Source organism: Echeneis naucrates, chromosome 19, assembly GCF_900963305.1.
Source record: "Echeneis naucrates chromosome 19, fEcheNa1.1, whole genome shotgun sequence".
NCBI lineage: Eukaryota > Metazoa > Chordata > Actinopteri > Carangiformes > Echeneidae > Echeneis > Echeneis naucrates.
The window spans coordinates 12,176,625-12,199,017 of NC_042529.1; the positions used below are offsets into that span (position 1 = coordinate 12,176,625).

The 22,393-nt window shown below is 40.8% G+C and overlaps 3 protein-coding genes across 4 annotated transcripts; 1 reads left to right on the plus strand and 2 right to left on the minus strand.

Annotated features, from left to right (window-relative positions):
• Nucleotides 1-440: 440 nt before the first annotated feature.
• On the minus strand, nt 441-8,922 carry aco2 (aconitase 2, mitochondrial). The gene is made up of 17 exons (XM_029527455.1): nt 8,856-8,922; nt 7,193-7,335; nt 6,144-6,402; nt 5,941-6,033; nt 5,670-5,828; nt 5,396-5,546; nt 5,051-5,155; nt 4,653-4,744; nt 4,236-4,341; nt 3,938-4,095; nt 3,744-3,817; nt 3,547-3,658; nt 3,173-3,451; nt 2,881-3,072; nt 2,550-2,682; nt 2,261-2,382; nt 441-2,152 (listed from the first exon to the last, which is right to left on the minus strand). The coding sequence occupies exons 1-17, from the start codon at nt 8,889-8,891 to the stop codon at nt 2,018-2,020; spliced, it is 2,349 nt and encodes a 782-aa protein (XP_029383315.1). The 5' UTR covers nt 8,892-8,922; the 3' UTR covers nt 441-2,017.
• Nucleotides 8,923-9,359: 437 nt separating this feature from the next.
• On the plus strand, nt 9,360-11,134 carry phf5a (PHD finger protein 5A). Its single transcript, XM_029528048.1, has 4 exons — nt 9,360-9,484; nt 9,797-9,820; nt 10,579-10,745; nt 10,937-11,134. The coding sequence occupies exons 1-4, from the start codon at nt 9,433-9,435 to the stop codon at nt 11,024-11,026; spliced, it is 333 nt and encodes a 110-aa protein (XP_029383908.1). The 5' UTR covers nt 9,360-9,432; the 3' UTR covers nt 11,027-11,134.
• An 817-nt stretch (nt 11,135-11,951) lies between these two features.
• On the minus strand, nt 11,952-21,877 carry tefa (TEF transcription factor, PAR bZIP family member a). 2 transcript variants are annotated; one of them, XM_029527882.1, is made up of 5 exons: nt 21,677-21,877; nt 16,545-16,943; nt 15,578-15,798; nt 14,529-14,740; nt 11,952-14,099 (listed from the first exon to the last, which is right to left on the minus strand). In XM_029527882.1, exons 1-5 carry the CDS (start codon nt 21,750-21,752, stop codon nt 14,078-14,080), a joined length of 930 nt encoding a protein of 309 aa, XP_029383742.1. In that variant the 5' UTR covers nt 21,753-21,877; the 3' UTR covers nt 11,952-14,077. The 2 variants fall into 2 exon arrangements, with proteins under 2 accessions (XP_029383742.1, XP_029383741.1); XM_029527881.1 differs by lacking the exon at nt 21,677-21,877 and adding an exon at nt 17,588-17,901.
• Between the last annotated feature and the right edge of the window lie 516 nt (nt 21,878-22,393).

The window sequence follows — 22,393 nt, forward strand, 5'->3', positions numbered from 1 at the left end:
GCTGAACTCGTTTATCTTAGTTTTTGTCTCTAACCAAGTGAACTGTGCAGAGCAGAAACATCTTAGCTGTGAAGAGGCTGACACTGAATGCAAAATTCAAGGAAGCACAATCAGGAATGTTTTATTAATCCCTGGAGAGAAATTCTGCTGTTTGGTAACTTATCTGACAGTGGAGGAGCTGTAAGGTCTGATGGAAGTGGGAAAGAATGATTTTACAAATCTTTCCACCCAGCATTGTAGATGGTGTATACAATACGGATCTACAACCAAACAGGGATGATTAACACAGTTCTTTATATAATTCTGTTTCATGCTCTGGCATCTTCAGCTTGCATGCTTGACATGATATTAATATCATTTTAATTGTTAATGTAATGTGGGTACAATCACAAGTTACCATTAGTCACATCACTGGAGCCAAAGTAAATGACCGAGGTGTGTTTCATTTATTTATTTGTTTATTTATTTTACAACTCACTGTTATTTCTGTAACGCAGAAAAGATCATCCGGGAGAAAAACATTTCAGTGTACATGGAGCCAGACACTTTACACACAGTGGCATAGAGGAATGGAGTGGTTGATCCTTTGAGTCACTTTCAGATGCATTTTGCCGGCAAGGCCCAGGAGAGTGAATAACTCCTAGGTTGAAGTTTTGGAGTAAATTTTAGTTGAGTATATCAATAGAGAAACAAAGACCAGCTAACACAATAAAATGGGTTTATCATGTGTACCCATGTTAGTTAAGTCAATCAGGTGATAATTCGCACAGTAACATCAGTTTTCCTCCACCATTAGAAGACTTGCTATGCGGCTACTTCATTTTCCTTCAGTACAATTTTATCTGTTTTGAAGTTAAGGTAACACAAAAGTAGCATGTGACACTGACAACAAAGGATGACAGAGGAGGTAAGTCCAAGTTCACCCTGCGCATGACAAAGGAAATCTTTATGAAAGAAGAAAAAAAAAATCATACAGGATCTGGACCTTTTGCAGGAAAAACATAAATAAATAAATGCTGGGGAAAAGCCTTGAGATGTGACTGACCTTTCAAAGAACCTTGCACTGATCAGGAGGGGGGAGGTTAAGGGTGTTGGGGAAGAAAAGGGTAAGTTACTGCATTATTACACTTTATTAAAGCATACAAGTTCCTTTGGGTAGGAATAAAATCTGCAGTTTTAACAGATTTCTACTGTGGTGAATAAAAACACACTGTAACACACTGTACAGTAATCTATCTGCCGTCAGTGCGCACCGTGTTAGCTTTATCTGGTTTTTTTCTTTCAAACGGCCTTGTATTTTTATGTGATTCTTTGACCTTTCAACAACACAAAGCGACCATTCGGTGCTGCTTTCAAAGTTGTCATTTACGTGAAACAAAAAAGCAAGCTGCTGTGCCTTGAAGACACTACAGTGTCTCCTTGGGGCCTGTAGGAGGTGCTCAGGCTAACCAGAAGTGGATGGACGAATGTGTGCACACAAGGTTTGTTCTGGATACATACGATCATTGCGGTTATGGCTTCACTAAACAACACATGGACTCAAAGATCCAACTGGTTGACGTACAATAGCTGGCAAAAGCAGGTAATTGCCATGCAGTGTGCAACATAATCCTAAAACAAGACAGACTGACTGCCATCCTCCAGCTCCACTGGTCTGTTTGAACAGCTGTAAAAACACTGGCAGTGTCACCAACTGTGTCAAAAGTATGTGTGTGTCAGACCTTTGATTTTGAATCAGTTATCACTATTTGACTTTGACTGCAGCTCCTTTGGGTACACTATGTTCTGAAAAATGAAGCTGACATTTTCCATTATAAACATCAGCTTGGCACTTAGTCTGAAGTCTAACATTTAACTCCTTGAACTATAGGACACATTACTTCAGTCTAAACTGGATACTTATGCAGATGATGGAGCAGGCATCAACATTATTTCTCCCCCTCCTTCCCCCACAATCCTCACCCACCCTGTTTCTCCCCTCGAAAACCTCTACATCAGCTCTCCTCACTCCTTTTCCTCAGTGCTGCAGCTCCTTCATCCTGTTGAGGGCGGAGCCTGCCTGGAACCATTCGATCTGTGTCTCGTTGAAACTGTGATTGAGCTCCAGGGTCTCTGTGCTGCCGTCACAGTGCTTCACAACTGCTTTCAGGGGCTGGGGAGGAGGAGAGGGTGACATCATTACAGATGCTTTTCGTGAACAGGTGCAAAAAATTCAAGAAGAAATAAACTGGTCATTTGTAGAGTTGAAATACGCCTTTACCTTTCCTGGAGCAAAGGTCTCAAGTCCCTTGATGGAGATCTTGTCCTCAGGACGGATCTTGTCGTAGTCTGATGGGTTGCTGAAGGTCAGCGGGAGCAGACCCTGCTTCTTCAGGTTAGTTTCTAAGGGGAGAGATATGTTTCTTATCTGGGGTGACTGATTAAGAGATCTGCAAATGTTGATATCTAAGATTTATCATTATAGGTAAAGACATACATTTTAAAAACTAGAAAATATTAAACATTTCTCATGCCTATGCACAAAGTGAAGAACACAGTTCTTCAAATACCATGAATTCTGGCAAAGCTCTTGACAATAATGGCTCTTCCTCCCAGATGCCTCGGTTCCAGTGCAGCGTGCTCCCTGCTGGAGCCTTCACCGTAGTTGTCATCTCCAACCACAACCCAGGACACACCATTGGCCTGGATACAGAAAGAACAAGACGGTTTACTATTCTTGACTAAAGGTCAAGAAGGTCTTATGTTTGAGGACAACTGAGTGAGTGTTAAACTGTGGGGGAAAAGAAAAAAAAAAAGAACATCCATTCCCAGTCTGTGCATCCAATTTTTTTAACCAACCGTACAGATATGCTGCTGAAGAAAAGCAGCTCTTATCCTCACCTTGTAGTGGCGGGCAACATCAGGAACTCCTCCATACTCTCCTGTCAGGTGGTTTTTGATCTTGTTGATGGCATTGTTCTCACTGTTGACCGCGCCGATCAGCATGTTGTTGGAGATGTTGTCCAGGTGACCACGGAACTTCAGCCACGGTCCGGCAGCACTGATGTGGTCTGTGGTGCATTTGCCCTTCACCTGTAAAAACAATGCAAAGAGGAGTGAAAACGGTCCTCTCTCACTCCAACAGCAGTGAAAATGTTCCTGAAACATGATGGTATCATTTCAAAGGCCTGACCTTGATGAGGACCTGCATGTCCTCCAGATCTTTTCCGCTCCATTTGTCAAAGGGCTCCAGCAGCTGTAGCCTGTTGCTCTGAGGGTTGACATCCACTTTAAGGCTGGTGCCATCAGGTGGTGGGTGCTGATATGTGTCCTGGCCTGGATCAAAATCCCTTGCAGGTAGTTCATCTCCATTAGGAGGCTCAAGCTTGAACTTCTCTCCATTGGGGGCTGTAAGGTAGTCGGTCTCTGGGTTGAAGTTTAATGTACCCGCGATGGCAAGGGCAGTGACAATCTGAGCAAACAGAGCAAATTGAGGGTGTTAAGCTTTAAAGCCTGTGTGCATTTCGTAGCGTCAAAGTCTCACAATAGTGATGTGGTTTATTTTACCTCAGGGGAGGTAACGAAGGCATGTGTTGCTGGGTTAGCATCATTCCTGGCAGTAAAGTTTCTGTTGAAGGAGGTGACGATTGTGTTCTTCTCTCCCATTTTCACGTCACGCCTGAACACAAACAGTATTATATTGACAACCATTTCTAACTTCTTATTTTGAATGACTTCAAACACCATGGCATGATTTCACCTACCGGTCCCATTGTCCAATGCAAGGCCCACATGCGTTTGCCAAAACTACACCTCCAACATCTCTAAGGACCTTTGACTGCCAGAAAAAACAAACAAATAAACAAGAAACCCACACACACATTTATGTCTTGATTATCTAATCCAGAGTAATATCATGAATGTAAAGTGGGGGTACACACTTTGTGTGTGGACTTACATATCCATCTCTCTCAATGGTGGCTCGAATCTGCTCTGAGCCAGGGGTGATGGTGAACTGAGCTTTGCATGTCAGGCCTTTATCCAAAGCCTGCTTGGCCACTGAAGCAGCACGGCCCATGTCCTCATAGCTGGAGTTTGTGCAGCTGCCAATCAAGCCTGAAAGTGGGAATAAATCAAAAGAATTAAAATAGTAACACAGAAAATCTCCCAGAAAAATCCTGTTTATTTTGAGCTGTACCCTGCAATTTCACTAAGTAAATTGCAGGAGTGCTGCACCAACCCAGTTCAGTTCTTACCAACTTTGACCTCCAGTGGCCAGCTGTTCTTCTCGGCAACAGCACCTACTTGGGACACTGGGTGAGCCAGGTCGGGGGTGAACGGTCCATTGATGTGGGGTTTCAGCTAGAGAAAAGAGGCCATATATCAATTATCCTCATCGACTATAGACTAACTTAACAGTAGTAATCTTACAGTTTAGTTTTATTATATTTATAAAGACACTATCAGATAAAAATCAGCCCAGATTGTCTGTGGAATGTTCATCTACACCCTCTAAATTATGACTCCTGAATCACCAAAGCCTCTAAAAACCCTGACCAGGGACCTTGGTTTCAAGTCATTCCCTCAATGTAATATTTGTTCTCAACTGTGAAGTATCAAGAGTGACAGAAGTGCTCATAGATAATCTTAAAAAAAAAAAAAAAAGGACAGACCTCGTCCAGATTCAGCTCAATGAGCTGATCGTACTCGCAGCCTTCGTCTGGTACCAACAAGTCTGAGTATTCATCAGCCAGGGCAGCAATCTCTGAATGGAAACAACAGGGATGGCATTGAGATCCGCTAATATCATAGATACATAACACACACTCACTAGATACATTACACACACTCATTATCTTTTTTAAATGCCCAGACTTTTGTTTAAAACTTGTGCTTCTTGTCCCTATATACACAATTTATAATGTTGTTGAGACATTCCTTGTGGTCCACATTCGAAGATATTGTACAGTGGGCATATTACAACCAAGTTGCGGTCACTGAGCAAAATGATTAAATGTAGACCTTTTTTGTTTATGCATTGCAGTGATATGTAACTTGTGAAGTGTGTCACCTCCACGTCCAGTCTTCTCCAGGTAGGTCCTCATGCGCTGGTTGTAAGGGAACACTGAGGTTGTGGCTCCAATTTCTGCTCCCATGTTGCAAATGGTGGCCATTCCTGCACAGACAAAGAACACATGAATGAGGTCTGTCAGCCTGTGTTGTTTCTACATAATGGTTCTGACGCCCAATGGTTAAAAGAGGTTGTCACTGGTAGAATAAAACACACACGCACCAAAAGACAAGAAAAGAAAAAAAAAAAAAAAAACAAAACAACTAAGCAACACCATTTTGAAAGAAAAGATTAAAATGTGATTGAGTCGGTAGGGAGAAAAAAAAAAAAAAACTTTTCACTGACCAGTGCAGGAAATGGAGTCCACTCCTGGGCCATGGTATTCTACAATGGCTCCAGTGCCTCCCTTCACTGTCAGGATGCCAGCTACCTTCAAGATGACATCCTTGGGAGAGGTCCAGCCAGAGAGGGTGCCTGTCAGCTTCACTCCAATCACCTAAGAGGACACGATCAAGGAGAAGAACTAAGTTAAGAATCACAAATGGGAAGTAAACTGCCAGAGAATGAGATAGAAAAAGAAGAAAAAAAGAAAATGTATTAAACACTTTATTCTGCTGACCTTGGGACACTTGAGCTCCCATGGGATCCCTGCCATGACATCCACAGCATCAGCTCCCCCAACTCCAATGCAGATGGCACCAAGCCCCCCACCATTAGGTGTGTGGGAATCTGTGCCAATAAGCATCACCCCAGGGTAGGCATAGTTTTCAAGAATGATCTGTTTGGATATAAAAATATGGCAGATAACTTAGTTATAGCAGTGTAACTAAAGTGTCCCCAACAATTACTATATTCAGACTAATTCTACATTCAACTTTAGGTTAAGGGACCTGATGGATGATTCCAGAGCCTGGTTTCCAGAAGCCAACTCCATATTTTGCTCCGGCACTAGCCAGGAAATTGTAAACCTCCTGATTGACTTCCTGAATGAGAACAAATGACAGCTCAGTTTAAGGTGCTCTGTGTAGCATTTTATCAAGGTTCAATCATTAAAACACAGAAGTAAGCACCATAAAAAAATAAGACCCCTCACCTTTGCCCTGGCTAGATCCTTTTCCCCACCAATTTGGGCCTCAATCAGATGATCACAGTGGATGGTGGAGGGCACGGCCACTTTTGGCAGGCCACTGCTGATGAACTGGAGCATTGCCATCTGTGCAGTGGCATCCTGCATGGCCACACGGTCAGGACGCAGCCGCAGGTAAGTGCTACCACGATTGATCTTCTGGTTTTGAGGGTCATCGAGGTGGCCATATACAATCTTCTCTGAGAGTGTTAGTGGACGATTGAGCCTGGGAAAAAAAAACCCAATATAATTAATAGGACATTGTGATGTCAGAAGTTTCAGTGATTTAAAATGATTTAAACAGCTAAGAAAAAGTGAAGTGATGAGGTATCCATGTCAGAGCTTGCTGGTTAGTACATAAACTCAACTAGAAGAAAAAAGTGACAGAAATAGAAACAAAACATAAGTATTGTTCTTATCACTTCTGCATACAGCTCATGATAATCAAAGCAATGAAGTCTGATGTAAACTTTTTTCAGCCTTTTTCCTGGACTGTTAAGTAAACAACTGGTTGTCCTAACAGTGTCTAGTAGCTTTGTAGCAATAACAGTAGCATAACTTGCTCATTTAAGGATCACTTAGTTGAAATTTGTTTCTATTTTTAGATTACAGTGAAGTGAAATTGTATACCACTGTTTCACTCAGCTGCTTATTATGTAATTTTGTAATCCTTAGTTTATGCTTTTGTGACGGTATGAAGTAATTACAGGCTAGAACATGCCGAAGCCATGGATCTGCACAATCATTACATTTATTGCTTTAGCAGATTCTTCTATCCAAGGCAACAGCACCAAATCCCCCCATGACCCACACACCTCCTTAAAAAAGGCAATGTCTTTAAATGGTTTTAGAGCACTTCAAACCTCGTGACATAACAGAGGAACGGCTGCAACTATGATAGTGAAACTGGGGCAAAGGTGATCTGTGTCTGGGTCATTCAGTAATGTCCACATTTATATTGACAAATGGGTTTCCTCAAAACACAACTGAAAGGTTAAGAGTGGGAGAACACTGACCTTTTTCTCACAATACCAATGTTGGAGTTGAGCTTTTCATAGTTGACAAAAGAAGAAGGCTCAAACCGACTCATAGATACCTTCGCCTTGGCCCTGTATGCTGCTGATACATGCAGACGCCGTGCACCATGGCCCAGGGCCAGCTGCAGACACAACAAGGGAAACATACAAACATGAGCAACCATATACACACACACAGACTATCCTTGGCTTTAACAAAATATTTATAGATTTTGCTCATTTGATACAAGAAACTGCATAAATACTTTGCCCAAAAGCAGACTAATCTAGAAAACCCATGTCATATTCGCCTGTCAGTGCCATGGTGGTTTAGTGTCTACTCTGTAGTGTCAAATGTCAGAGCTCTCCAGATTAAGGGCCCTCCCCCCATGAGGTCAAACACAAATATATGCTCTCTGGAAACACTCCGGCCTCCTAAAACATGACCTTTTCCACCAAAGTGTAAATTCTTATAGTATAAATTATGCTTTAAACATAAATCAGTTTGTGATGGCTTTACAACATGAAACAAGACAAAGAAGGGTGGACAGATCATGGCTTGTGTTCAAAGGATTGCCAGATCAACCTCCAGGACCTACTGAGGTGCCCCTGAGTAGGCCACTCAGGGACTGAGCTTCTCCAGACAAATCTTTGATCATATTCCATTCAAATACACTGTAATGAAACATTTTAATTGGAAAGGGCGGGAGTGTTCAGAGTATTAGTCTAAATATGTATTTAATAGTTACTAAAGAAAGAAAAGAGGCAGCTGAAGGTGGTATACCATCAGATAATCTGTGGCAAGGACCTCACAGCAAGCAGCTGGACATGCTAGTCACCAACCTGCAGATTTCTGAAGTCAATGCGCTAACAGCTGGTAGTGGCTGTCAGTCATTTCAGAAGACAATTCTAAAGTCTCCACATCAGCTACGAAACCAATCATAGGTCCGGAGCCAATGAAGGGTTACAGATAATGCCTTGGAGTCTACTGATGCCCATTATTCCTTCTCCACTGGTGTAAACCTAATTGCTTCTGTTGCGCTGATTTACGACACAGTAACACTACAGACCGTTTCTCTGCAACATTCAGCACTGACTTTAGTATGATCTGTTATCATGAAGTCAACTGGGACAATCCTGGCAGCACATTAGTGTTAATGGATATACGACACACAACTACAACCTGCTATCTCTGACGAATTGGAGATTTTCTCTCACCGCTCTTTCGTATTTGATGTATTATTATTATTATTATTATTATTATAACCCTCCTATCTCCAGTGTCAGTTACACATTGCTCGCCTGTGTGGCTGCTGGGAGCTCTAACCTTGTGGTTCACCTTGCTAGTGCACACCAAACTCCATTTGTGAAACGAGCCAAGCTCTCTTGGTTAAAGAGCGCAGAGTGTCAAAAAGTCATCCTCATCAACGCAGACATTAGCCCTGATTTTTCAGATGGTTGTCAGACCAGCCGTTACCCGCTAGGTGCGCCGGGACACGATGACCTGGCCGCTCAGCCGGTGACTGTTACGGCGCATTTTAATCCTCAGTAACGGCTCTCAGCCCTCTATTTGGCTTCACGATCACGTCTCGTTAGATTTACATAATCTCAGGCAGCAGGTGACATCATCGAAGGGTTCAATTATGGTGAAATTTGCCCTTACCTGCAGCCTGGCGACCGTCAGACAGTAAGTTGCCATTTTGTTCACTGACAAAGATGTGCTGCTCGGCGGTGACGTCACGCAATTGTAAGCCTCGGCCTTGCAGGTCCTTTAAGAACAATAAAACCTTGCTAACTTAAAACGGACTTGTTTTAAGGGTTTATTAGCTTTCATACCATTCAATTCAATAAACAGGTTCAATTTGTTTGATAAACCCTCATATAAAATTTTACTATGAAACTTTTCTACGCAGAAAACAATTTGAGTGATTTATACTTATATAAGGCTGAAAGGATACGGAGGGTCGTTTTATTCTACTTCTCCTTTTAATTTTTTCTAATTAGAATGATTCTTTTCTGAATTATTATAACTGTAACTATAATTTTTTTCTATGTTATTATTTTTTTATGATATTATTATTTATATTATTTAGAGAAAGAGGATCGATAAACAGAATAGTTTTCTTTTGTCTTCCAATTAGAGACGCTAGGTGGCGGTAACTCAACTCCGCATACAAAGTTTACCAGTCAAAGGTGAAAGTTCATCCAATTCATAGGCGGCCGCTTTACGTCTGCCCAAAATGGCTAAACATCATCCAGATTTGATCTTTTGCAGAAAACAAGCAGGTGTTGGTATGTATGCTTAACCTCTTTCAACTGGATATCATCTGGAATTTTCTTGTTTTCTGTTCCCGGAAGTTATTTATTGTTATTTTGAGCTACAGACACCATGCTAGCTATCATGCTAACGGCACCAGCATGGAGTTTATTGATAGGACGATTGTGTTAGCATAGAAATGGCTAAAGATTCATCTGGAAAGAGTAACCAACTCACATTGTATGTCTTCGGTGTGTTTAATAAAATGTTTTACTGTAAACAACATAATGTGTACGGATGCTATTTTCATTTCCCGCTAAACCGACTGCTTTGTTTTCATTCTTCAGCTATCGGGAGACTTTGCGAGAAATGTAGGTATCCATTTTTCTTCTATCCCATGTAACACTGTTTTAACCGAAATCTGCGCCCTCTACCTTTAAAGGTATCGCTTAAATAAGTTTTAATAAGGCCAGAGTGAGGTCAACATACTCTACATTCAGAGCACACTCAACACTGACCCACAACACTCGCTTGGAAAGCTAATCTTGGTTTTCCAGCTAAAAAGATAATTGCAGTTTCTTTATTATACGAACACATCATTTATTTATTGACTTTGTGATTATTGTGCAATACATCACTTCTGCAGCTATTTCTTTAACATTCTTCTCTATATATTTCTCTATTTTTGTTATTCCCACTCGTCTTACTTCTCACGGGCCCACTGACTTTAATTATCTCTTGCTTTGTACGTTTGGACATTTTTTTTTTTTTTTGGTAATGCATATACTATTTCTATTCTGGAGCATCTGTAATGAACAGACTTACCTGAGAAGATTATTCAAGTATTAATGATTCTTATTACAGTCACATTGACTTTATTTACTGTTGATCTTTCACATGATCATGTTAACTGCAACGTGGCAGCTGGCAGAAAAAAAGTAGCTCTAACAAGCTTGGGTTTAGTTGGGGATAATTTGAAAAAGGAATACTATTCATGTTATTTTACAGACTTGGTTGTCATTACAGTCAAATCATGTAATTTGTTTTGCTTTGTTGCACAACTAAAGTTTTGGAATGATTTTTGTGTCCTGTCTTAACGATTCTCTCATTGCCATGCTCTTGCTCTTAGGTGATGGAAAGTGTGTCATCTGTGATTCCTATGTGAGGCCTTGCACCCTGGTACGCATCTGTGATGAGTGTAACTACGGATCCTATCAGGGACGCTGTGTCATCTGTGGCGGGCCAGGAGTATCTGATGCCTACTACTGTAAAGAGTGCACCATCCAGGAGAAAGATGTGAGTGAGGTGTCTAAATAGATATTAACGTTTTAAGAACATATTTGTGACATCTTTGTCGTCTTGCACTCATCATTATGAGCCACTGAGCCATGAGAAAAAATAGCACCTAAAAAGTTTACTCCAAATGCTTCTGTGATAAAGGTGTTTTTTGAATGGTCCTCTTACTCCCCTTCCTGTCTTCTTTCCAGCGAGATGGATGTCCAAAGATTGTGAACTTGGGCAGCTCAAAGACAGATCTGTTTTATGAAAGGAAGAAGTATGGCTTCAAGAAGAGGTGAAGACACCACAATTCAATCCTTGTTTTAGTTTTCCAACTTGTGCAGATTTTCATGAAAACCTACAGAAACTCTTTTTGATTTGTCAATAAAACTCTGTTTTATATTCCAGTCAGCAGTTCTGTGAGATTGCTTAGTGTATTAACAATTGAGGTTATGATAGTCTGCAACTGTTCACAAAACCTTAAATATTAAGTCATTAAAGACATTGACATGGACGAATGACTCGTCACATTGCCCACCTGTTGTAATAATAACGACACAACAGGTAACTAAATGATACCACCTCAAATATCTTTAAATCACGTTCTGGGGCTTTTGGTCTTTGCACGATCCTCATCAGCAGAAGTTTCTCCTTTGCTATGAAATATACATGAACTTCTCCAACTCAAAAAAAAAGAACTCTCTCAAAAACATTGTGGCTGAATGCTAAACACCTTTATTTTCTGGAAATACACACAATTGGGTCTAAACTCCTGATAAACTGTCTGATATGCTAAATATGAACCTAAACTAGTTTATGATTTTGACTCATGTCACCGTTGAACAATCCGGTCTCTTTACACAGCGTCTCTATTAACTTCCTCCAACAGAGGGCAATGTGTCACATTTTCAGCTCACTCTATAGTGGACTGAAAACTGGACCATTAATATAAAAATATTTTTCTTGTAGAATTCTATTAGAGTAAAATGAATAGTATGGCTTGAAAAGATGTTGAGGCACTGACAGATTAACAATGCACTATAATATACACCTGGGTAGCATCTAATGTTCTGTACATGGAAATGATGGTATATTTCAGGTACACATTTGTCTAGTTAGCTGAAGTCGGCCATGAGGTAATAATTGGGCATTCAGACTTGACGTTTTAGCTTTTAAAATATAATAGATCACTCAAGATAAAAAGAAACAAATTCAATAATCATACACTTTCTTAACGAGGCTTTATTCATACATACTGTATATACAAGACCAAAGGTAGCCACACTCAAAATGCCAAAACATTTCTTTACAAAGAAATACAAAGATGGAACCAGGAGGATTAAAAACAACTCCTCAAAGTTAACAAATTGACCTGTTCCAGTAAAAGGCAAATGCAAACCCCATTGTAGCAGCGGGCATTAAAAATGTTTAAACAAGTCAGGAAGTACATTTTCAAAAGAGTCAAAATGATTTTGATTCAAGAGCAAAACTTTCAGAGACTGTTATGGAGAAAGTGTGTGTTGACTGAAATGAAGCTGGGAGTAAATTTATTTCCACAAAAATCACTGCAGATGGGGCAATGCTGACTTTTCGTGTTACCCCACAGACAAGATTGCACTTTAACAGAGAAAAGGTCAGAACACATAAAGCTCTATTCCTGCTTTTCAAAAGAAGAACTTACATTAGCTTAGCCTTACATTTGAGTTGTCACATATGTGATCCCACCCCCAAATAAAAACACTATAACACTGAATTTGTTGCAGTAAAAAGTCACAATGTGTACAGTGGAAGCACAGCAGAAAAAAAGCATGCATTTCCCTTGTCAGAATTGGGTTGTAAAGTGGTAACTTTTAAATCTAGATATGTTTAACAGTATGAACCCCTGCACATAGGCAGACTGTACACTGCATTGAAATGGCTTTAGACATAGAATACATTTAAATATTACGAGGTTCTTTATTTTGTGAAAAATAAAGATGCCTCAATACAGTCTGTATTGGTTGGTCAAAAAAATAGAAGTCAGCTGGTAACAGTCGCTGCCAGCTTCCATGTATGAGGGAATTTCTCAAATGGAGTGAAGTCTGAAGTGTGTTAATCAACACCTGAAAAAACTGAACAGATTGAACAATCTATATTCCAGTCAAAGTTTTTGAATTGCATTAATTAATTATCCCAATGATTTCAATTGTAAATGTACTATAAAGCCCATCTTTCATTAGGTCAAAAAAGTGTTTTCAAGATTAAGGAGTTTAACCTTTCACCCTCATTTCCTTTCAATATAACACCATTCTAAGACCTTCATAAGCACACAAATAAAATAAGACACTTCCATGTAGGGGTAAGTGTCAGCTATCAAGAGACGATAAGCTTTATAATAACATTGACAATTAAATTATTTTAGCCCAAACATCAACAACAGCTTCCTACCTTCAAAAATGTGACTGGCACTTTAAGTTCTTGTTTCATGTGAGACTGGATATATGAGCGAAAAGGACGTAAAACATGAGGGAAAAAAAAATAATAATTTGAGATTAAAACTAATTACAGCATATGCATCAGTGGATTCTACACACATCACTTCTGAAGCTTTACTGACATAAACAGTTGATTCACTATGAGGACCCAGACTGCCAAGCAGGCGTCTTAGTGACAAATAACACAAGAGAAGATGTACGTTGAAACGCGGAGAGTGTGCTGCTGGTAAGGAATAATTAAATGAAGTTAAGTGAACATGGCATGGCTTTTTTGCCAAGTCACTGCAATCCCCTGAAGAAGCTTAAGATTCTGAAAATGTCACAGTCAAGTTTTTGTGAGGAAAGAGAAGGTCAGTTCTCCATGAACTGTTAAATTTAAACATAAAAAAATCGAGGTTTCATAAGTCATGAAAATGTGGAAACAACTGAAAGAAACCTGCAAACTAGTTTATTTCTACACCATAGAACTGATTAAAAATCTAGTCTTTTTAATATTGCAATTGCTACCTAAATATCAACCATATATAAAATTAAAACAAATCCCACAGTTCAAAACAAATGATCTCTTTCGGCCAAAGTCATAGAAAACATGATAAAAGTACACTTCATGAAGTACGTGTACTGAAGAAGCACTTGAATATTCTCTCACACTCATCTCACTCACATGGTTGGTAAAATACAAGTCATTAAAAAAATAAAAATGAAAAACAGATATCATTTCTAAACATGCTATTGCATCTCCATAGCAACAACAGCCACACCCTCACAGATGTTCTCTTCCTCCTCTTCTTCATCTGATCGATTCTAGTATTCTCACGTACCAACTCTCAATGGTTTTCATTTATTGATTCATTAGAAAATGAAATCACCTCTTGTCTATTGGTCTTCCGGCACCGCACTTGAAAGAGAAGAAAACAAGGATGAATGCCAAAGTTTTTCCATTACAACTCCAGAGGTTATTAAAATGTTTCTGAATACATTATATTGACACACTCTGCTAATTGGAAACACTAGATCCAGTGTGCCATTAAACTCTGTTAAGGAGGAGGAGCAACATCAGGTTGAATGGCACTTATTTGGGCCAACCAACCAACCAGCTTTAACCCACAACCTTGTCAGCCCTCAAACAGGTATCCTCTGTCTATCTCTGAGCAAACAACAGCCTATTAGCTACTGTCAAAGAAAGCACAGTATATTTGGTATCTTTCAGCATGGCTAAAGTTCAGTTCAATTTTGTTTCTAACCTGGCTCTAAAAAAGTGATACATGAGTTCCTTTCTGCATAAATGTCCATTTACAATTTAATACGCCTCACATCGGTCCCTTACATAGGTCCAAATTTGGCTTCATAGCGACCCACGACGTTCTTGTAGCAGCCACATTCCTTTCGTAACTCTGCGACCTCCGTCCGCAGCACTGCATTTTCACGCTCCAGGAAGGCTGCACGGACGGTAATCTGATTCTCCTTTAACCTGCGAGCATCACGTGAGCGTTTGGCAGCCATGTTGTTCTTCTTCCTCCTCTGCCAGTACTTTTCATCCTGGAGATGCAGAGAGGAAAAAAAAAGGGGATCCACTTAGACAAAAACACAGCCGCAGACCTTTTATTTCTATTCATTAGCTGCATTAGCTCAAATCTGATCTCTGTTTGGTAACATGGCTGACAGCCAAGCTCCTTTGTTGATGTAAACTGGAGTGGCAGGAAGCTCAGTATTAAAATAATCAGTGTGCTGAGTCACTGTGAGTCACAAGATTCGATGTGGCCTTGTTTCTTTGCTGTCTTGCATCATTTGTGCACAAGGAAATTGGCTGAACCTCTAAGCCTACCAGCCCATGAACTAATTCCATTTCATTAAAGGCCTGATTGATGATTTTATCATGACTTCAAATTTCACAAACTTTTTTGTCTGGTTTAATCCTTGTTCCAGCATACATATTATAATAATATATAAGCATATTACTTTTACTGTCCCTTACAAAATTACAAACGTTACTGTAGTATGTAGATATATGTTTCTAGTTACTCCATGATGTGACACTGGGCACTTTCTGTTACGCTCAACATGGGACACACTTTCCTTTTATTGTATTATCTTGTGAGGTAAACTAGAATTGAGTACTACTGTTTTACTTCTGCACAGGCCAAACTCAATTCGCAAATAAAGACATAGTTTTTCGAATGTACTGTTTACACATCAAAATGACAAAGTTAAAAATTCATCAGCTCTTTAGTTCTGTCTATGAAATTCTGACAATGAAGGTTCACAACCCCACCTGCTGTTACTGCTTTAAAGTTGCTTTTTGATCATGGCGTTGTGTGTGCACAATTAAACAAACTAAAAAAGTATTTTTCGGCTCCCCTCCCGCTCCCAGCATACCTTCTGTTCCTCAGGCACAAACACCTTTTTGGCCTTTTTGATCATAGGTTGTGGCTTGAGCTCATCATCTGTGAATTTGTGTTTGCGCGGGTCAAACAGTTCACCCCCAGGCACACTTGACAAGACTAGGTCGGTGGGATCCGGCTCGTAGTTGATCTCAACCTCGATATCCTCAGGACTGATGGGCTCGGGGGTCACTCTGTCATTTTCAGTGGTCACCTCTGAACGGACAGAAGAGGAACATGGGAGCTAAAATATAAGTCAGCTGCAGAACAAATGTGAGGAGAGCAACAGAATCTGCCTTAATGAATGAATTAGCCATTTCATGTCAGTCATATTGGTAAAGCAATGGTGGTTCACAGGTGCCCTACACCAAAGGTAGGTTGTTTTTTTCGTAATGTTTGCAGTGTTCACAGGGTGGGCAGGGCATTGGACACCAACTGCCACATCTACAGTCTGCTGATATTACCATGATTAACTGTACTACTTATGATATGCAGGGACAGCCGCATCTATTTCTGCTGTGCCACCAACCACCCGATGCTTGCTTAAAGAGTCTCTTTCACTGAACGCTGCTTGTTAACGACATAGTTCAACCAAATTATTACATATGACTGAGAGAGAAACTGGGGACATTTCTACTTGCTGAGATTCAGAAAAAAAAGTGGATTGTGTGCATAGAAAATAGAAAAGTTAAGGGAGGATAGAAAAATGTAGCCCTAAACATCACTTCCATCAATGCAAGCACATTCAAATCTTCAAATGAGATGAATTTATTTCTGAATGTAGAGTCACACAAAGTGCCCCATTTTTAACCTTACCCTTCATTCCAAACACTAGGATTTACATTACTGGGAGTCATCTCAATCCAAAAAAAAGGGTCTTCTGTCATGGAAAACGTATACTAAACCAGCATGTAGTGATAACCAGCAGCCATCTAGACATTGATCCTCCCCCGTCAACTCACCTGCAGTAACATCACAGATGATATCAGAATCACTCCTGGTGATGATGACCACTTCCTCCTCACATTTGTCCAACTCCTGAATGGGCAGCAGGGCCACTGGGGACACGCCTGCCTGCTTGGTGACCTTGGGCTGTGCAGAGGGAGTCGCCTTAGATTTCTCTGTCTTTGCGAAGCCACTTTCTGGGCTGCTTGTTGGGGAGTCCTCATCAGGCGAAGTTGGGATGCCATTTTCCATTAGGAACTCCTCGAGGTCCATATACTCCAGGTGGAAGTTCTCCCCATCATAAGGAATGGTTTTCTCCCAAATAGCAGGAGTCAGGGCGGCTGAAGGCCCCATATCACTACCTCCTCCCCCGAGCTCAGCATTATCTCCCAGAGACAGCTTTTCCTTGTCTGTGTCTGAAACACAGAGAAAACACTGTGTTATAGACTGAGTTTCCACAAATATGCCAATATGTGTCAGCCAACACATATCAGAATGACGTGGAGCGCCTAATCATATTGAGTGGAAAGCAACATTTTCTCATTTTCTTTTCCAAACAGACCCCAGTCCAGAACTGTCCATCAGCCTCATTCTGTTCTGTTCTCTTTGTTAAATGGCATTTTCAAATGGGAAGAACGACGGAACAGCTCAATATTCCAGCTGGCAGACACCAGCCTGTTTGAAAAGTAGTGTCACGCCATTTTATATTTATTGGTTATTTTAAATTTAAAAAGTTGGACTTGTTTTTTTTTTTTACTTTAACCAAAAGCTCGGTCGGTCCGCCACGGTATATGTGTGCAGTGCAGTGATATTATGCATGAACACTGGCGACAGGGAGGGTGCTAATGTTGGCTGCCTGCAGGTAGCTACATTTTCCGCTTTAACCGCTTTGGCAGGCCTCGCTTTCGCACCGCAGATCGGTCATTTCAAACCAACCTGCCTGTAAAGTCAGTCCCACTCCCTACGGGATATACATTGTTATGACACGTTTCCCCTCACGCGTCTCCGGGTTTGGTCGCCTGACCCACATTTTCTGGCGGCGGCAGTCTCCGGCTCTTACCGTCGTCCCCGTCCAGGAGATTCGGCGGAGGCATTTCCATGATTTTCTTCAGAACCACCGGGAACGAGCTGGGGGCCCCGGTGGCCGTGTCGAGGGCGATGACGATCGGCTCTCCCGACATTTCTCTCGTTGTTGTCGACGCTAACACCGGCAAGCACCCGACAAAAGCAGCGAGCTGCGGCTGTCCTGTTCGGTCTCGCCCTCCGAGTCACGCACAGAAAAAAATACACGCCGAAATATAAACTACGAGTCTAATGTCCGTCAGGTTGCTGCGTTAACCTACTTCCTCGGAATATTCAGGCACTCGTGAGATGTTTGTTTCGCAGACAGACCGAACTCCGCCCCCCGGTCCAAAATGTCCGCCCTGCTACGCGCTGATTGGTCGGTCGCGCCTCGCTCTCACAAATAATACGGAAGCTGGAGGGATGAGGGGGCGGGGACTTAAAGAATCAGCCAATAGCAGTTGACGGGCCGCAATTTCCGGAGATCTAATTGGTTGACCGAGTTATATAGCTTCACTTCGCATATATTAGAGGAAAAACGTGTCCAAAAGCGACTCATGTTGACGCGATCCTAATTAATGTGCTGCACTGTCTGATGCGAACATATGATATTCAGACATAGCCTCTAAAGCATACTTTTGTTAAGTTCATTTTTATTTCTCTTTGCACTGGTGAAAGTTTAAGAAGCACAAGCACCGGCCGGTGTACGAAGGGCATCATAACCGAGTTATGACGGAGTGACGTCAACGCTGCTCAGCTCACATGCCGCAGCACGTGCAGCTGACAACCTTATGTATGTTTCGGCGCCGTCCAATTAGCAGCGCGCATACTGAAACGCGAGGGAGGGGCGAGGGAGTGCAATTGGCCGTGCACAAGAAACGCTCACAACTCCATAAGTTGCAACTATAAATGCGCTGCTGCAACCAAGCAGACTAAAGACAGGCCAAGGACAAAGATCTGAGCAGTCAGCTGCAGAGGACATACTCCATGACACTATAACACAACACTAAGAATCTCAGCAAATGCTTACTCTTGGTGTGATAACTCTTGTGACATCGCCTCCAGACATTCATGCAGAGCTTGTTTTTCTTTTTATACAGCTGTCCAGTAATACTGTACAAAGACCAAGTTATAGTCGTGCGTTATTTTGTCAAGAGAAAGCTCTTTAATGCAACTTAGAAAAGGTGATTCATGTATTAAGGAAAAAAAAAAACTGAATGTACTTCTTGACAGATGAATGCATTTAAATAGAGTACATGCTCTCCACATCAATGTTCTCTCCAATGTGAGGATCTGTGTCACTAAAGTGATTATTCAGTATGTTCCTGTGCCAATGTCCCTGCATGGACAAAATGTTACAGGCTGCAGTGCACAACATCCAGTTGAAAAAAAAAAGCAAGGATTTCAACGTGGTGCTGGAGTCAGGGTGGGGTGGGAGGTGTTTTACATGTCTCATGCAAAACCTGTTTTGGGCACAACTTGAGGAACAAAGAAGACGACTGAGGACAAATGAAAGGTCAGCTGCTGTAGTAGGTGCGCAAAAGCTGTAAAGGCCACAGTACTCATGCAAAATGTCACCTTCTGGTTCAACTACTATAGGACAAATAGGTTTATTTAAAACCTGGTAATGGTCTTCCGACAGAAGAACTCTTCCAGTAGATTATTATCAATTACACTGGGAATCATTCGTCAAATGCCACGAATTTCTCATTTTGTTTTAATTCTTATGGACATCAAGAAACTTTCGTGGAACTACTTCAATGGCAGAATCTCAAACAACTGTCACCGATATGTAAAAAAAGAGTTAATTCTATACAGTCCTCCCAACATCTCCATCATAAAAACAGCCTAAGACACGTCTTAGTAGACGTGTGCAGAGACCAGAGGACAAAATTTACAGTAAACCACATCCTCTCCATCTACTGAAACTTTTGAGAGTTGAAAAGCAGATACAAGTAAATCCTCAGTGACACATGGAGATTGTTTTTTACGGGTTGTTACATCAAAGACAGAAATATGTAGAACATTTTCATTGACATTAATAAATCTTCACTATTCTTCAAACATTTTAGTCATTAGCAATAAGGTGTCAGAGTTGTTGAAAGTATGCTGATACAATCAAGGCACAGCACATATGCATGGACAACTGGTGAAGACATGGCTGGACACAACGGGGGGACACAGCTTTTTTTTTTTTTTTTTTTTTTTGGCTCATGTGGCTTCGTGGCAGTTAATGTAATGCCGTCTGCTTGACAGTTAAAAATAGAATTGCGGTTAAAGTTGCTAAAATGATTTCTCCAAAAATCAAGTTTTGCTGTTATGACAAATTTCTAATTAATGAATAAAGACCAGGATTTTTCCGATTGGACAAATTGATTGACTTGGTCACATTTTCACATATACAGCACATTGTCGACAGCATGCTGTGCTTTTTTGAAAACTCTACGGAAGATATTTTATGCAGAAGAGTTGAAACATTTTGTCATCACATTACATCACTAATCTGTCAAAAATTCCTGCACTTTGTTCTTATGAATTGGTCCAAGGGAGGAGATTTCAATGATGAGACAATGACAGTTGAGAAGGTGCCATCACCTGAGATCGCAGTGGTTGGCTAAGTGATTTCACTGCATACATTAGAGGAAAATCATGTCAAAATTAACATATATTGACATGATCCATATGGATGTGTGACACGACCTGATGTGACTCTTATTTGTTCCTGTAGGCTGAACGTTTATTTTTTTTAACTAGAATTTTCCATATTATATAAATAGACCTTTAAACAGGCCATTTTCTATACAAAGCTGTAAGATAATATTCAGTATTAAAGGTACATTCAAGGTGCATTTTTAATGTTTGAAAACAGTGAATTTTATGGTTCAGTCATAACCCAGCTAGCCCGTCCCTAATTTATGCAGCAATATTGAAATATTTTGTCTTAACACTACTTAACTATAAATTCATACAGTTACTCATTATTACAATTCTGTATAATAAACAGTGCCAAATGAAGGATGATATTGTACATTTGACCAATATGGAAGAGGGAAAATTTATGTAATTATATTTTGAAAGGGTTAGATGTCTCTTTTACATGGTTCAGAAGCTCCTAGACAGACTGAAATGCTTCTCAAATCCTGTTAAATGGGGCCAGCACCAGCAGCACACCTTTTAATGTAATGAGGATCTGGTTTACCTAAATATGGTACAGAGAAAGTAAACAGAGCCATCTAGTGATTTAATCATGAATTTACAAAGCCCACAAATCCTTTTATCCATGATACACACACACACACACACACACACACACACGGTTGACAAACAGACATTGACTGGGTTTTATCAGCAAAGAATTATTACAGTCACTTTGTTTATCATATATCAAAGCATCAAACAAAGGAACAATAATAGACCCATAATGTTTTTATCGTGTATTAAAGTGTAAACTGGTCCCTGTAATTCGATGAATGGATCCAGGGAGCCAGTTAGTCTTAAAGGGTGTTGGTGAACAAATATACATTTTGATTTGACACTGCAGGTGATCCTGTCACTCATTAAACTCACAACGTTAGTAAATAAATGCTATTATTATATTATTATTAATCTGTTCCTCAGCATCAATGCAGAAGTAATTCTGAACTCACCACCACTGTTAGAGACATATGATCAATGAGAAATAATCTAAAAGAAATTACCCTTGTGGGACCCTTGAAAACTGCATTTAAACATGATAATGATCATATTTCACAACAGCGTGACCATCCAATCAATCCCAACTCCACCACTACAACATGTCGCTATTCTTATTTTGAAGCTACTGAGTGAAACTGGATAGCACAGTTTAACTACAGCCTGGGAGCAGACCTCCGCAGTCCAGCAACTAGCACCAAATCCACCCAGGTCAAATGGCGAGGATTACGAAACAAACAGGGTTGTTGGCAGGAATGTAAGAGTTATTTTCGAAGCGTGATTCTGCACCACAGCCTTTATCTGCATAGAAGAGCGAGTCCTTAAATCACATTGCTGCATGTAATTTAAAACCAGAAACCAAGAGAGACCACTGTTAGATATCTCAATAACTCACCATTATCGTCAAAGTTGGGGAGAGTAAATGGATGCTCAAGAAGAGCCCTGAAAATCTCCGGGATCTCTGTAGTCATGTTTTTTACTGTTTGCAGTAAGGTCAAGAAAATGTCTCACGGCTTGTCGGCCGCTGATGAGAAATAAAATCGACAGACTCAGCTGGAGGCTGCTCGGCGCCTAACAGATCACATGGAAGCGTCTGGGGGGCGAAAAACTTTTTGGAGTCACACATTACAGGCGTTATTCAACACCCAAACTCCGCCCATCCCACCACCTCAGCCAATCAGCGACGCGCCTTCTTCGAGCGCTCGACGGAAAGAGCACCAACTGGCCAATCGTTGTGTCCGTCACTGCGATGGCAGCCAATCCGGACCCGGGGCTGAGTTACCTAAGGGCGAAAGTGTAAACGTTAAATGTGGCACCGAGTTATGTAATGAAAACAAGAGAAACTTCAAAACACAAGGTGGTATACAGCAGGAGACGTTAATCCGTCCGACTGTATGTACGGCAAGGAACCATCAGAGACATGGGGAGCTTTAAACACAAACATGTTTCCAATTAAAACTAATCAATTCAACTGATATATTCCAGATCGGACAGGACAACAAGGGGAATGACTTTCAATATAAACTAACTTCAGATAGACAATGACTTTGGAGACACGTGTAAACAGACGAAACACGTGTTTTGCTCCTGCAAACACTTCTGCAGGTGTTGA

Coding starts and splice junctions, on each gene's coding strand:
- aco2 (XM_029527455.1), bottom strand. CDS start 8,891: ATGGCAACTTACTGTCTGACGGTCGCCAGGCTGCAG. Junction 6,034..6,143: donor AGGATCTAGCCAGGGCAAAG/GTGAGGGGTCTT, acceptor GTTCTCATTCAG/GAAGTCAATCAGGAGGTTTA. Junction 5,829..5,940: donor GCTCTGGAATCATCCATCAG/GTCCCTTAACCT, acceptor ATATCCAAACAG/ATCATTCTTGAAAACTATGC.
- phf5a (XM_029528048.1), top strand. CDS start 9,433: ATGGCTAAACATCATCCAGATTTGATCTTTTGCAGAAAACAAGCAGGT. Junction 9,485..9,796: donor CAGAAAACAAGCAGGTGTTG/GTATGTATGCTT, acceptor TTCATTCTTCAG/CTATCGGGAGACTTTGCGAG. Junction 9,821..10,578: donor CGGGAGACTTTGCGAGAAAT/GTAGGTATCCAT, acceptor TCTTGCTCTTAG/GTGATGGAAAGTGTGTCATC.
- tefa (XM_029527881.1), bottom strand. CDS start 17,708: ATGTCGGGAGAGCCGATCGTCATCGCCCTCGACACGGCCACCGGGGCC. Junction 15,799..16,544: donor CATCTGTGATGTTACTGCAG/GTGAGTTGACGG, acceptor CTGTCCGTTCAG/AGGTGACCACTGAAAATGAC. Junction 14,100..14,528: donor GAAGCCAAATTTGGACCTAT/GTAAGGGACCGA, acceptor TTCTCTTTCAAG/TGCGGTGCCGGAAGACCAAT.